At 41.1% G+C, this 14,561-nt stretch overlaps 1 protein-coding gene across 5 annotated transcripts in view; it reads left to right on the forward strand.

Annotated features, from left to right (window-relative positions):
• The window catches only part of DNAH6 (dynein axonemal heavy chain 6), a 192,412-nt gene that overhangs the window by 132,896 nt on the left and 44,955 nt on the right, over window positions 1-14,561 (forward strand). For 4 of the 5 annotated variants that reach the window (XM_075128903.1, XM_075128899.1, XM_075128901.1 and 1 more), the window contains 6 exons: window positions 1,684-1,751; window positions 8,510-8,690; window positions 10,635-10,814; window positions 11,898-12,131; window positions 12,649-12,784; window positions 13,873-14,048. In XM_075128903.1, coding sequence (XP_074985004.1) covers window positions 1,684-1,751; window positions 8,510-8,690; window positions 10,635-10,814; window positions 11,898-12,131; window positions 12,649-12,784; window positions 13,873-14,048 — 975 coding nt within the window. The remainder of the gene's footprint in view (window positions 1-1,683; window positions 1,752-8,509; window positions 8,691-10,634; window positions 10,815-11,897; window positions 12,132-12,648; window positions 12,785-13,872; window positions 14,049-14,561) is intronic. The other variant, XM_075128900.1, reaches the window with a different exon arrangement.

The following is a 14,561-nucleotide window of genomic DNA, read 5'->3' on the forward strand; positions in this document are numbered from 1 at the left end:
CAAATCCAGCCCTGCATGTTTAGACCAGCTTGTGTAATTAGGCACTTAACTCTTGTATGTATTTAAACAGCTGCACGCACATGCCTGCCGCATCCTTCTTTAAGATCACGGCTTAAAAGTGATCACTGTTTCTTACTGTGCATGCACCAGGCTACTTTTCAAATATTCAAGACTTTTGTACTTTGTAGCCATATTTTCTCAAACTTGCTGTCCCTTATACTAGTCATTGCAGACTGGTTTCATGTAAAATTCAAAGTTTATAGTTAGGGCCTGTCACGGGGTGCACAGTCGGCCCCTCTTCTGAAGGCCCAGTTGCCTTCCCAAATAAGTCCAGGGAGACTTCAGCTTTGTGCAACACCTGTGTCCTTTATTCTTTAAGCATTTTCCCACCACCAGTGTCCAACTATATACAGTCCTTACAGGTTTCTTGTCTACCACAGGCTGGGTTAGTAAGCAGCTAGAGGGCTTCCACTTCCCTCTCTGACTGACCTCTCTCTCTGGCTGCCCACTCCTTCTGGTTCCTTCCCAACCTTTATAGCTCCTAGCCTATCCCGTTGGCAGGTGTTGCCAGTCGCCAGGCAGTCATAAGGCTTTTCATCCAGCCCCAATCGATCCTCCTTGATTGGGGCTGGCGTGGCAGGGGCTGATTAGGTGTGTTTGCAGCAGCACCCTGCCACAAGGCCCTACTAAATTCACGGTCCATTTTGATCAATTTCACAGTCATAGGATTTAAAAAATCATAAATTTCATTATTTCAGCTTTTTAAATCTGAAATTTCATGGTGTTGTAATTGTAGGGGTCCTAATCTAGAAAGGAGTCGTGGGGGATCACAAGGTTATTGTGCAGTGGGGCGGGTGGGGGTGTTGGTACTGCTAACCTTACTTCTGCACTGCTACTGGCAGTGGCGCCTTCAGAGCTGGGTGGCCAGAGAGCAGTGGCTGCTGCTGGCCGGGAGCCCAGCTCGGAAGGCAGAGCCGCTGCCAGCAGCAGCGCAGAAGTCAGGATGTCATGGTATGGTATTGCCACCCTTACTTCTGCGCTGCTGCATGCAGAGCTGGGCCCTCAGTCAGCAGCTGCCACTCTCCAGCCACCCAGCTCTGAAGACAGTGCAGAAGTAAGGGTGGTAATATTACGACCCCCCCTAAAATAACCTTGTAACTCCCCTACAACTCCCTTTTGGGTCAGGAGCCCCAATTTGAGAAACGCTGGTCTCCCCTGTGAAATCTGTATAGTATAGGGTAAAAACGCACAAAAGACCACATTTCATGGGGAGAGACCACATTTCACGGTCCGTGATGTATTTTTCATGGCTGTGAATTTGATAGGGCCCTATTTATAGTTTCAGCCTTTTGTGAATTATGCCACTGGAAATAATTATAAGAACAGTTATTGTGCAAAGTGAAAAACGTACTTTTATTTCATCCTCTCATCCCTCCAAAAGTTTGATCAAACCTCCCAAAAATCGCTTTTGGACATAAACCAACAATGTGAAATTTCAGCCCAAATGGAAATTTTTGAGTAAGTTGTGAACAGCTATAAATTAAAGTTTAGATTGGAAAAGCCTTCTCAGCCATAACTCTACCTTCACTGTGGGTGCCATTATTATTTTTAACTAAACCCCTGATTTTATTTTCTTAACCTACATAGAAATAATTTTTGTCATTTGTTATGTTTATTCTACAGGTGTGTATTAAAGTTACTATAATCAATTTCACTGTAACCAGATCTGGCCTGGAGGATCAGTTGCTAAGGTTTATAACTTTTATTTCCATTATTTATTTCACAGTAGTTGCTTTTAAATGTTTAAGGTGACAGCAGGATAAAATGAAAGAGGGAAAACAATAAAGAAAATGTTTTTCCACATAGTTATATAAAGTATCAAGTCACAATCACCAATAACTTAAGGACAACCTATTTCTTGCCTTAGTATGCATGTTTTCTAAAATGTCTTATGCTGGGATAGGTATATCTAATTTTTGAAGTATTGTAATAGGAATCAGCTATTTGTAACTCGGGATACATAATTACTTATATTTTTCTAATACTCTGTCTAATAGGCTAGATTTAAAAATCATGACCCACTACTTGACTTTAGGGGGAGCTGAATCAAGCCCATATAATGAGCATGGAACATGCTGATGTGACATATTTGATATTGTTTATATTAATACCAGATGAAAATATCCTAAATATACTCTCGGTTACAAGACAAGATCAGACCTACATTGATTTTCGAGTGAGAAATATACCCAGAACATGGGGTGGTTCTTTGAGTGGGTGAAGACATGTATTGTATTCATGCCCAGTGCACTGAAGCCAGAGAACTTTGCTTAGCAGTACCCACTGGAGCAGCGCTCATGCCCTCTGTCCCTTGTAGCCCCTTCCCAAGCTATATAAGGGCGATGCTGCCCTGACCCCCCTCAGTTCCTTCTCACCCCCTGTGGCTTGAGTCAGAGTGGTGTCTCACTTCATGTTCTTCATCACAGTGTTCCTCTAGTTTTTTTCTGTAAATACTTAGTTAAGTTTAGTAGTACCTTAGAATTTAGTTTAGCTTAGTGTAGTTAGTAGAGTTTTTTAACCCAGGGTGCTCCCTTCTCCAAATTTTAAACATTGTCCCTCATGTGGCATTGCTATCCCTAGTAGTGACCCCCGCACACCCAGTGTGGGTTGTTCCTTGTGCAAAGGCACATTAAGGAAGGGCACTCCATCGGTAAGGCATTTAAGAGAACGCAGGTGGCAAGGGACTTGTGTTTGAAGCAGCACATAGTGAGGCCTGCTGCGGAGCCGCAGACTGCTGCATACCATCAGGCCCCCCCGAGAGCTCCTGAGCTGTTACAGATGGGGCTGCACCTATGGACTTGGATTCTTTGCCCAGGAGGAAGAGGGACCATTCTTTTCCTCTGGGGACCAGAAGAAGGAGAACCAAAAAAACGGACCTGGTCCACTCCAGAGTTCGGAGAAATTTCTCCTCCCTATCTAGGAGTGCAGACCAGCAGCGTTAGTCTTCCGGTACGTGGGATAGAGCTGGGCTGTCAACCTTCTGTCCAGTACCAATGCCTGATTAATTAGACTCCACACTGTCAACTCTGGTTGTTAGGGGGCTTATTCCTTCACCCACTTACTTCCCTGGTCCTTCTCGCATGAACAGAGAGCAACAATACCCGAAGTCCAAAGGTGCAAACAATTCGATGTTTATTGGGGTGAACTTCCAGCAAGCATGATTCCAGTTTCCTTCCTTAGTATCCTCCTTCCCAGCTCTGACACCACAGAGCCTTACACCTGTGTCCCTGTTCCCATTCCTACCCTTAGCCTAACATGATTCCAACTTCCTTACTCCCATTCCCTGTTCCCATTTCCCCCTTTAGCAAAACATGATTCCAATTTTCTTACCCCCATTCCCTGCTCCCATTTCCCACACCCACATGCCCATGCCCACCCCCACCCACACCCAGTCACTTCCTCATTGACTACAGATTATATAGTAAAACTTGAGTTCTGCTTAGCTATACCTTAACCAATCATTTTCCTGAAATTTAACTAACCAATCCTAACATATTGTAACATGATTATGTAACCAATTATATCCCACCACCTTAATTAGTTTACACCCAGAAAAATTAATTATACAGCAGACAGGAACAATCACAGAACCAGACAGAGATTATACAGACAAACAATAGCAAAGTGGGAACTACAATGACAAGACAACACAGAAGTGAGGATTTCACATCCCAGCTATTGATAAGTGAGTTCTTGCCAGACAGGATGCTATCAAACTAAGTTTCCTTTTACATTTTCTAGGCACTTCCCTTTCTCTGGAGGTGATAGGAATACAATCCTGTCCTGATAGTGCCTAACAGCCCAATAGCACCTTCTTTCAATGTGACTAGTTTGGAATGTGAGGATGTGACCGGTCGCTTCCCAGCTTATGGCTGCCTCTGCTGTTTAGCCAAAGTCCTTAGCCTAAGAACAGGGCCTCAGACTGTCACAGAAAGAGAAGGCCCTTACACCAGCAGACAGTGATTTTGATTCTTTCTTTTATACCTCTATCACTAGCCAAGTGATAAGAATACATCTAAATTCTTAGAGTGTAGGCCTTTACAGACAGGCCTGAATATCTATATCCTAACACTTGGTACCATCCAGGGGAGGGGATTGTCCATTGAGTTCAGCACTGATGACAGTGGTGTCTGCACAGACAGTCTCCACAACACCAATGTATCAGGCAGCAGTGGAATTGCTGTGCCTGTCTGTTCCCAATTTGCCACTTAGTCTAGAAAATTCGACAGCTGTGGCTTCATCTTGGGTGTCCTCAGCACCTCCTGGATTGGTGGCCAACTTAGTGTTATTGCCAGCACAGTCATCTGCAGTGCCTCATACACAGAGCTCTGGGTTACAGGGGCCTGGACCCTGTTTGGTACCCAGGGCAGATGCTATCTTCAGTACCGACAACAATTCCGGCGCAGTCTACATCGGCTAAGTGTTTGGTACCAATGCCCGCTTTGGTACCGCATGTGTGTGTGATACATTTACCACTACTCAAAGTGCCTTTGACTGTACTATCATAATGCCAATTAGGCCAGTGTGTTGGACTGCAGATGATTCGGGATGAGACGGCTTGGAAGGAACTTCAAGATCAAGTGCAGAAATGCCTTCCTCTCCTTTGCCTTTGCAGTACCACTCAGAGATTTTCAAGACCTCCTGGGATCATCATTGGTACTGGGATTTGTTCCACTCCTACAGTAGGGACAAAGCTTCCAGGCCTATCTCCTACTGGTCACTAATGTTGTATCCCTGTCTACTGTAGCCTCTTAGGAATCTGTGGGTGATTCTTCATTCAGCGAGGTCCTGATCATGTGCTCAGTCCAGGGCTAGATCACTTGTTCCTCAGATGGTCTCTCCAAGTGAGCCACCTGTGCTACAGCCACAGACTAAGGGGGCTTCCTCTGACCTGGTGCAACCTGATCCATTGATACAGTCAAATGTGTTACCACAAGAGATTCCAGTGATTCCACTTTCCTTTTCTGCCTCTTTACCAGATGATGCTACGGTGCCCGAGTCCTCATCTCCGGAACTGGAGGATTTTAAATTTTATCAAGCGCTCCTGAGATGAATGGCATCATCAGTGGATATTCAGGCTCAATTTGTTCAGGAAAACTCTCATAAGTTAGTGGATATTCGTCAATCCTCAGCTCCTGAAAGAGTCACTCTCCCTATGAATGAAGTGATATTGGAGTTTGCCAAATCTCTGTGGAATACCTCAGCATCTATAACACCCATGGCTAAGCATACCGATGAGAGATATTGTGTCCCCATGCAAGGTTTCAAGTATTTTTTTTCTCATCCACCTCCTAATTCCCTGGTTGTGACAGAGGCAAATGAGAGGGTACAGGAGGGGAGATGTAAATTTACACCTAAATACAAAGTCTAAAAGGTTAGATTTGATGTGGAGAAAAGTGTTTTCAACCTCCTTATTGCAAATGTGAATTGCCAGCCAGCAAGCGTGATTGTCTAAATATGACTTTGCAAATTGGGATGCCAAGTTACCAGAATTCTCCATGGAAGAGTTTAAGGCATTTATTGCAGAGAGCTGTTTGGTGGCCAAGACGTCTTCACAGTCAGCACTGGATGTAGCAGATATTCCATGCAGATATGTGACTTCAGCTGTGATGATGAGGATGGCCTCATGGCTACAGATCTCTGGCCTAGCTCCTAAAGCTCAACAGACCATAGAGGACTTACCATTTGATGGTCAGTTTTTGCTTTCTGAGAGAACTGATGAGACTTTACATTCTTTTAAGGACTTTTGAGCTACTTTATAGTCTTCTGGGGGTGTCTAGCTACACCACAAAGGGATGTCATTTTGTAGGTCAGCAATAACACTAGCAATGTTGCGCTGAGTGATACATTCACCAGTCATCCTACTCTGTTAGGCTGCAAGACTTCCCAAGAAAAGGACATCACTGAAGAGAAGATCTTCTGAATCTAGTTTTAGCCAACCAGCCTATCCTTCTTCACCTTCAGGGAGGCAGCCTATTTGATTTTAAGATCGAGAGCAGCATACAAGTTGTGGACCTCCCACATTTCTTCATCTGCTTCCTGACCTGCTGACTCAGCACCATGGTCAGGTTGTTCATCCAGTGCTGAAAAGTCTACACCTCACGGCATAGATTGTACATGGCTAGACATGTAGGTAGGGCAAGGCTTGGAAGCAGTTCAGAGGATCCTGCTTAATAGTAGAAAACCATCTACTTAGTTGGTTTGGTCAAGATCTAAGGGAATTCAATCCATGTGAGCTTGTGTTCAGGACATTTTGGGCTAGCTCTTATATTTGATGTCCTTGGGTCTAGGTCTTAGCTCATTGAGGGTTCATTTGTTGGCAATCTCAACATTCCATCCTCTGATCCAAGGAAAGTCAATTTTCTGAAAGATATTTTCCATCTGTTTCCACTTATGAAGGAAATCGTCCCATTCTGGGACATTAATACTATACTGGCTGCCCTCATGGGTCCTCTGTTTGAGCCGATAGCAACCTGCTTGTTGTCTCTCCTCTTGTGGCTATAACATCCACAATAAGAGTCAGAGAATTACAAGCCTTACTGGCATAACCTCCATATACTCAATTCTTCAGAGACAAAGTTTCCTTAAGATCATAGCCAAAGATTTTGTCCATGGTGGTTTCAGTTTTACCTTAACCAAGTTATTTACTTGCCTATATCCTTTCCGAAGCCACACTCAAATGCAAATGAGCAGCATATCCAGATGTTAGATGTGAGGCTGTGCTTGGCATTCTATTTGGAAAGAACTAAACTATTTCATTCAACACCTTGACTTTTTGTCAGATGAAAGGTCAGCTGGTCTCCTCACAGAGGATGTCCAGGTGTGTAACTTACAGGCTCACTCAATGAGAGCCCAACAGACATCTATCTCATTTCTCAACGATGTTTCAGTATTGTACACTTGCAGGGCTGCTACATAATCTTCCATACATATTTTTATCAAATATTGTGCTATTATAATGGCATCTAAGTCAGATGCAAACTTTGGGATGGCAGTTCTGCAGTCACTGTTTAAGTAGACGCTGAGTCTCTTGTCTCACAAGTACTGCTTGTGAGTCACCTGAGTGGAATACACGTCTGTAACCACTTGAAGAAGAAAAGATGGTTTCTTACCTGCATTGTACTTGTTGTCTTTGAGATGTGGGTGAAGACATATATTGCACCATCTACCCTCCATCCCCACTGCATCGGAGTCTCCAGTCTGGGATTTGAGGAACTGAGCCCAGTTGGGGTGGTGCTGCTGTTAGATAGCCTGGGCAGGGGTTACTTGGGTCAGAAGGTGCGAGCACTGCACATACAGGTACTGCTAAGCAAAGTTCTCTGGCTTCAGTGCGCTGGGCACACACACACCTGAGTGGAATACATACCTGCACTCACATCTCAAAGAACAAGAGTAATAATACAGGTAAGTAACTGTCTTGTTTGGGTCGATGGGTCAGATGTATTTTGCTGTTCTGAATAACTGACTAACAATTATGTTTAAAATAACTATTACTATTTGATATTCTATCAGTTATATCTAGTTTCTTTACATATAGCTGTAAGTAAATGTATTTTTAAATTATAAAGAGTGATTTACATATAAATATACATATTTATCTTGTGGGTGTATTCTATAAAGTCCCATTTCATCACACATCTTAAGCCTGTGCTTAACTGTAACCATGTGAGTACAGTAATTCCTTTAAAGACTATGGAATTACTTGTGCACTTAGATTTAAGCACGTGTTTAAGTGCTTTGCTGGTTGTGGGCCTCAATTTCTGTTCTGTTCAGATCCTTAAACAGTGCTTATCACCTTGTACCAGTAATTACTTTACAGAGCTAGCCAAGATGACAACAGTTTACCTTGTTCTTAGAATAGGAAGTACCTGTGGTGACCCTGCAGTCACACTTAGCAAATACAGCAGTGACTTTTTAACATCTTCTGCAGTATTTTCCTATACAGTCAGTTAAAGAAGGTTATTGATCTTACACCTTAGCTAGGCAGTAACTTTGTGTTCCCCTGGGAACTTCATGGAGCTGCATGTTCCATGGCAGAGGGCCAAATCCCCTAACTTACACTGCTGGACTTTGGGTGGGAGGGAAGCTTCTGCTCCCTCCCTGATCCTCAGCATGGCCCTGATGTAATTTAGAGTAGCCTAAGAACTGCTGGAAATTACGTTGGCTCCTTTGACTTGGACTGCCAGAGGACATTACACTCTGGTTTCACTCCTAGACTGCTTAGTAACATCCGCTATGCCACATGGGGATTGCCCCTATGTTGTGGGAATCCATAATTGCTCTGCATTCCCATTATGCCACTGGAGAAGCACAGAAGGGATGGAGTGAGGGGCCAGGAATGTTTTGGAAAATTTGTTGGAATGAACTGGATTACTAAACAAAAAGGCAGTGAGGGCAAGAGAGAACAGGTGATAAAGCTATTAACCAGAAATTCAAACGTCTTTTCTAGTGATGTTGTGCGATTGGAGAAACCTGAGCTTGAGGAACAAAGAACCCAGCTCATTGTGAGAATCAATGCTGATAAAAATCAGTTGAAAGCTATTGAAGACAAAATTCTAAAAATGTTGTTTACTTCTGAGGGAAACATCCTAGACAAAGAAGAACTCATCAACACACTCCAGGAATCAAAGGCAGGAGACTCACTTTTACAATACCTTGTTTTAATTAAAAATAAGTGATCGATCTAGGGCTGTATGAAATGTTACACAGGGAAAGAATTCTCAGATTTATGTTTCTCCTTTATACATTGACTTTTACAGATCCACAGTCCTAAAATAATAGGCTAAGCTTTCAAAACCCAGACGCATGTAATGCAGTTAGTCTGACTTGGGGGTCATGTGTCCCAATATAAAACCATTTTAAAAATCTAAATGAATTATATCCAGTAGTTTCCTATCTGTTGTTTTCGTTAGTATTTTAATATTGTAGATTAGAATTTTAATGTTGTAGATTAGCTAGGCAATATTTAACTCTACAAAATTCATGTTTGTTTGTTACTATCATAAAAATATTTTGCGAATGTGGTTGCCATTAAAAAGTCAGCATTTGGTAATAGTTACCACACTGTGTATGAGATACCACAATCTCCCCTTACACTTACAATAAGGAATAGCTGTTAACTGTGTGGAATCTGTTAGCAAATACTAACTTGATTGGTTGTCACTCTAAGTATATTTGGCTCGAGATTTTTGCTTTATGAAAAGATAGTTTTCTTATTTAAAGAATTCATGTGAGATAATTATGCAGTGGTTTCACTTTGCTTATCAAGGCTAGGTTCAGCTACAGTTGTTCATATTGAATTCTATCTTACTCCACAAGTAATCCCATTGAAGTAAATGGGACTCTGCCTAATTGCTCCCAAATGCGAATAAGGACTATACAGTCTTACCAAATGGGACTGTTTGCAAAGTAAGATTCTACTCAGTGTGAAAGCCGTAGTAAAGATCTAGCTGTGAATTGTAGAATTCCTGAGATTGGCCTAGTTCTTAATGGGCAAAAGTCTGCATTACAAAAACCACAGTCCCAGTTGGTCAAAGCTGGCCCTCTAATTGGTGGTCTCAGACATGTATTGAACAAGCCATGAAGAATGAACTACCATGTCACTCCGAAAAGTGGTCCTTTCAGGTCAGGCCTGAGACCCACCAGATGGGTAGTGTGGGGAAGCTCGCATTACTGTTACCCTTGTAGTATCAGTACAGTGCATAATTTGGGTTAGGGAAAATGTAACCTATCATTCTAAACTCTTTCTGGCTGATTTTGGCCCATAACATTCACATTCTCAAAAGAGTAATAAATTAAACTAATACCATGGCAAGCTGGAAAATCAGACCCATCCATTATACATTTATTTGCAGGTAGAGTTTTGGAGTAGTCATCTACATGTAGGGGCAGAGCTTCAGATGGAGTAAATTGGCATCGCTTCATTGAGGCTTAGGAGCCGGCCCATAATTGCCAGCAGAGTTTAGGCTACCATTCTAGCATGATGTTAAGCTAGCCTCTTTTTCCCATTCTCTCCAGCACCTCTCAGTACTGAGGCTGATAAGTTGCTTGATTTGTGTATGGTTATATTCTTCAATTAATTATTTGGTAAACATTCTAAATATATTTTTCTCTTTCTTTTTTTTTCTTGTTATAATTTTTCATGATCTTCTGGGATATTGCCTCTGATAAAAACCTACTAGTTATTCTTTAGGGTAAACTAATGCTGTTGACTAATGACATTGTCAATATAAGTTACAAAATGCAGCATAATACATTGATTTACATAAATGCTTAGCATTTCATTTTAAATTATCAAGGGAACTAATATTCTTTTCTTAAAATATCCAATAGCTAAGACATAACCAAACCTGAATCTTGAGTTTCTGGCTTGTGACAGCCAAAAGTTCTCTGTAGCTCTTGGAATAGAATAAATTCCTCCCTCAGTATGAGATGGCGCTTACATGTCTTTGGCAAGTGATGCATAAAATTACACCAGTGCCATCAACATCAAATGAAGAGCTTGCTCCTCGTGCTCCGAGCTCTGTCTATCATGAAATATTTTCTAAAATGCTACTAAAACTTGTTTCTTTTAGGTTACATCTGGTGCCATTAAAACAAGGCTAAAAGAAGCAGAATCTACTGAAGAGAAGATAAATGCTGCTCGTGAAAAGTACCGCCCTGTTGCTACTCGAGGGTCTGTCATGTACTTTGTAATTGCAAGTCTGTCAGAGATTGATCCCATGTATCAGTTTTCCTTAAAATATTTTAAGCAGGTTAGTTTCATTTTTCTTTGAAGTAAATAGCATTTAGTATAATGAAGATATGAATAGAAATAGTTTTATAAATATAAAAATAAATAAAAAACAGGCAACAAAATTTAAGCCTTTAAGAAGTGTTTTTTCATTACATCAAAAAAGAATTCATTCTGTTTCTAATTTTATGATACATTTGGAAAATTAGTAATGTTATAAAACTTCCAGGTATGATTCCAAGTACTGTTTCCAAATTTAGACATACATTTAGGTGTCTAGAGATAAGTTGTCTGATTTTCAAAACTGCAGAATACCCAGAGACTCTACTAAAGTCAAGTTTCAGAGTAGCAGCCATGTTAGTGTGTATTCGCAAAAAGAAAAGGAGTACTTGTGGCACCTTAGAGACTAACGAATTTATTTGAGCATAAGCTGTAGCTCACAAAAGCTTATGCTCAAATAAATTTGTTAGTCTCTAAGGTGCCACAAGTACTCCTTTTCTTTTTACTAAAGTCAAGAAATTTAACGTGATGGTCAGCACCTCTTAAAATCACTGTTGTTTAGGTGCCTGAATTTAAATAACTGAGTTTTATAATATTTAATGTCAGCGATTTTTCCAGCATCTCACAAGAAGTCTGCACCCTGAAGAGTACTTGACTCTTCAAAGTTAGCTTATTTTTGTAGTTCAGTGGTTCTGAAATTTTGGTCCATGGAACAGTGGTGCTTGTTAGAGCATTCCCTGTAGTCCACAGAGCTTTCTATGTAACAATGGTGAGTAATCTCTATCAAACAAAACGAGAGGATGTAAGACACACCCATCATATTAAAGCGAGTTTATTTTATCATCGTATCTTCTTACTGTTCTCTTAATATTACTTCTTCAAAATTCCATGCACTATAGCGATTGCAGAAAAAAATGGAAATCATTACTGAGAGGTTGGGAGGAGACATGCTCTGTGTATGAGAGGATCTCTCGCTTAAGAAGTGTTGTACAATATGACAGAGTTTGAGAATCATTGTTCTAGTCCAGTCAATTAATCTAGAAGTATGCTATTATTAACAATTAGAAATAAACTCATCAAAACTATGTTTGTTTTTTTCTTGCAGTTATTTAATACAACTATTGAGACTTCTGAAAAGAATAATAATCTGCAGCAGCGCCTGGCAATACTGCTTAGTCAGACTCTCTATGCAACTTATACCAATGTTTCCCGCGGCCTTTTTGAACAACACAAACTCATCTACAGCTTTATGCTGTGTATTGAGATCATGCGGCAGAGAGAAGAACTTACAGATACAGAATGGAATTTTTTCCTCCGTGGTTCTGCTGGCTTAGATAAGGTGCATTTGGAGTAGATTGATGACAAACAAAATAGTAAATGATTATATCTATTTTTGGTTTTGCAAAGCAATTTGTAGATAGTGAAAGGAGGTTGGTGTCTAAATTTGTCTTTACAATAGAGACTTTGGTGACTTCTAATTATGATTTTCCATCATGTGATATGATACATTTTGAGGCCTGAAACATTTGAACAGTTATTTTAGATATTTGTTACTTATTTGTTCCAATCAAATAAAGCATCATTATTCAGGACAGCATTTAAACACATACTTAATTTTAAGCGTAATGGGACTTAAACACATACTTAAAGTTGAGCATGTGCTTAAGTGACATTCTGAATAAGAATGAATTTAAGATCATGCTTAAATGCTTTTCTGAATTGGGGCCACTATTAATAAACTTGTTTCTTGTGCAGCTTTCACATTTTGACTACTAAAAATAGTCGTATATTTGTTGAGCTTTTATTTACCTTCTTCTTCTTTCATATTTTCACTGATTCTTTCATCTTTCCAACAGCAACGCCCTGCTAAGCCTGATGTTCCATGGCTCGAAGACACCACGTGGTTTATGTGTTGTGACTTAGAGGAAACACTCCCGAGTTTTCAAGGAATTCAGAATGAAATACTGTCCACACACATTTTCATTAAATTGGGTAACATGATAAATAAGAAAGTGGATTGGAAAAGCCATTTTCCTTCTACCAAACCTCTGCTTCAAGGGGGGTTTTCTGCACTGATTCTACTTCTATTTTATCAAACCTATTTTTGAACAGCTTCAGAAACAGTAACTCAGCCAATGCAGCAGGCAGGTTATTCAAAGCCTTAAGACATTCGTTATGTGTATGATGGACTTTTCCATTTTCCCTTTGACATAATGATGCCTTTTCCTTTTACTCTCATTTATACTCTCTGCTGGGGGACTTGGCAGAGATCTTCTTTCAACAGTCTGGAGCTCCACACATTGGAAGAGTGGGGGCAGCAGCAGAGGAGGCCCCCTATCTCTGCCAAGGCCTCAAAGTAGCAGCAGGGGCTCCCTTCTCTGCCCCACGAACGGCAGCAGGGCTCCCCCTGACTACTTGGGAAAAGCAGGGCACCAGTGTGATCTTTTCTCTCAGAACCAACAGTGCCCCCCTCTTTCTCCCAGTGATGCAGAGGTAATAGCCAGGAGGCCCCCAAGTACTCTATCCCAATAGCTGAAATGTATCTGCTTTATTAGAAGAGTGGGCTGGGCGTGCTGCACATGTCTCCTGCCGCACACACAATCTTCTGCAGCAGTGATGTTGACAGGGGCCCCCAAATCAGTGATACTGCAGGCAACGCCTAATTAAGATGAATGGGCAGCTTACCCCTCTCAGAGCTATCTTTTTAGGCTCTCTGCAAGCTCTGGCAGACAGATCAGTTACACTTGGGTCACCTTTTCAAGCTTTTCTTTGAAACCATGAGAGATAGAAAGCCATTTAAAAAAATTGAAGCTCAGATTCTGACATAATTATGCGACAGCAGGAGCCTATCGTGCCTATGCCTTAATCCAACATTGTCTGTCCCCAAGTTAGAATCTTACAGCTGGTCACACAGTCACCATGATTGCATGCAAAGAGCCAGTTAGACCTCTAACTCATGTACAGAAGAGAGCCTTTGCCTTTTTGAAAATGTGATCTTAAATATCACCTTACCATTGTGAATTATTTCAGCTTTGCAAATTCTAACTTTAAGACACTGCTAATGCCAATGTCATTTGTAGGGTGCCTTGAAATTCATGTCAACCCAGAAACTTCGGAAACATATGATTCTGAACCCTCCCCTTCTGCAGAGCAAACTGAAGAATTAAAAAAGGAAGGCACCGTGAAAGCTTCCTGGGACACAAGACTAAGCATGTTTCAGAAATTAATTATTGTGAAAAGTTTTATGGAAGAAAAGGTAAAATCCAAATATACAGAAATTTGCATCCACACCAAAGCTACAAGAATTTGCAAAATTGTTTACTTTGGGCCATATTGTGTCATTTGGATGTTGGCTTGAAGAGGGGATGATGCAAAGATGGACCTTCCCAATGGAAGATTGGATCTGTATGGAAAAGAGGGCTAGACCCCTTCTCTATCTTCTTTGGGACTATGTGAATCTGCTGCAGGAGTGGTCCCTGTACTCTTCCAAGCAGAAGGACTGAGATTTATGACTGGCCCATGGGTGGCAGGATGGAGAGAGCGTCCTTGTACCAGTCACAATCTCTCCCTTTTTAATTAGTTTATATTTACTATGGGTCTGCTGCAAAGTCTGTGAAGTTTAGAGTGCAATGGGAAGTTTGACTTCATAGAGGCTACTCACATGCTTCTGTGGACCATGGTCAGTTCTAGTTTGCCAATTCTTATTATATTATCCAAACTTTTTGGATGTTGAATCAAACTTTTTGAAATGCCCCTAGTACTAACTGTG

This window comes from Caretta caretta, chromosome 5, assembly GCF_965140235.1.
Source record: "Caretta caretta isolate rCarCar2 chromosome 5, rCarCar1.hap1, whole genome shotgun sequence".
In the NCBI taxonomy this organism is placed as follows: Eukaryota; Metazoa; Chordata; order Testudines; family Cheloniidae; genus Caretta; species Caretta caretta.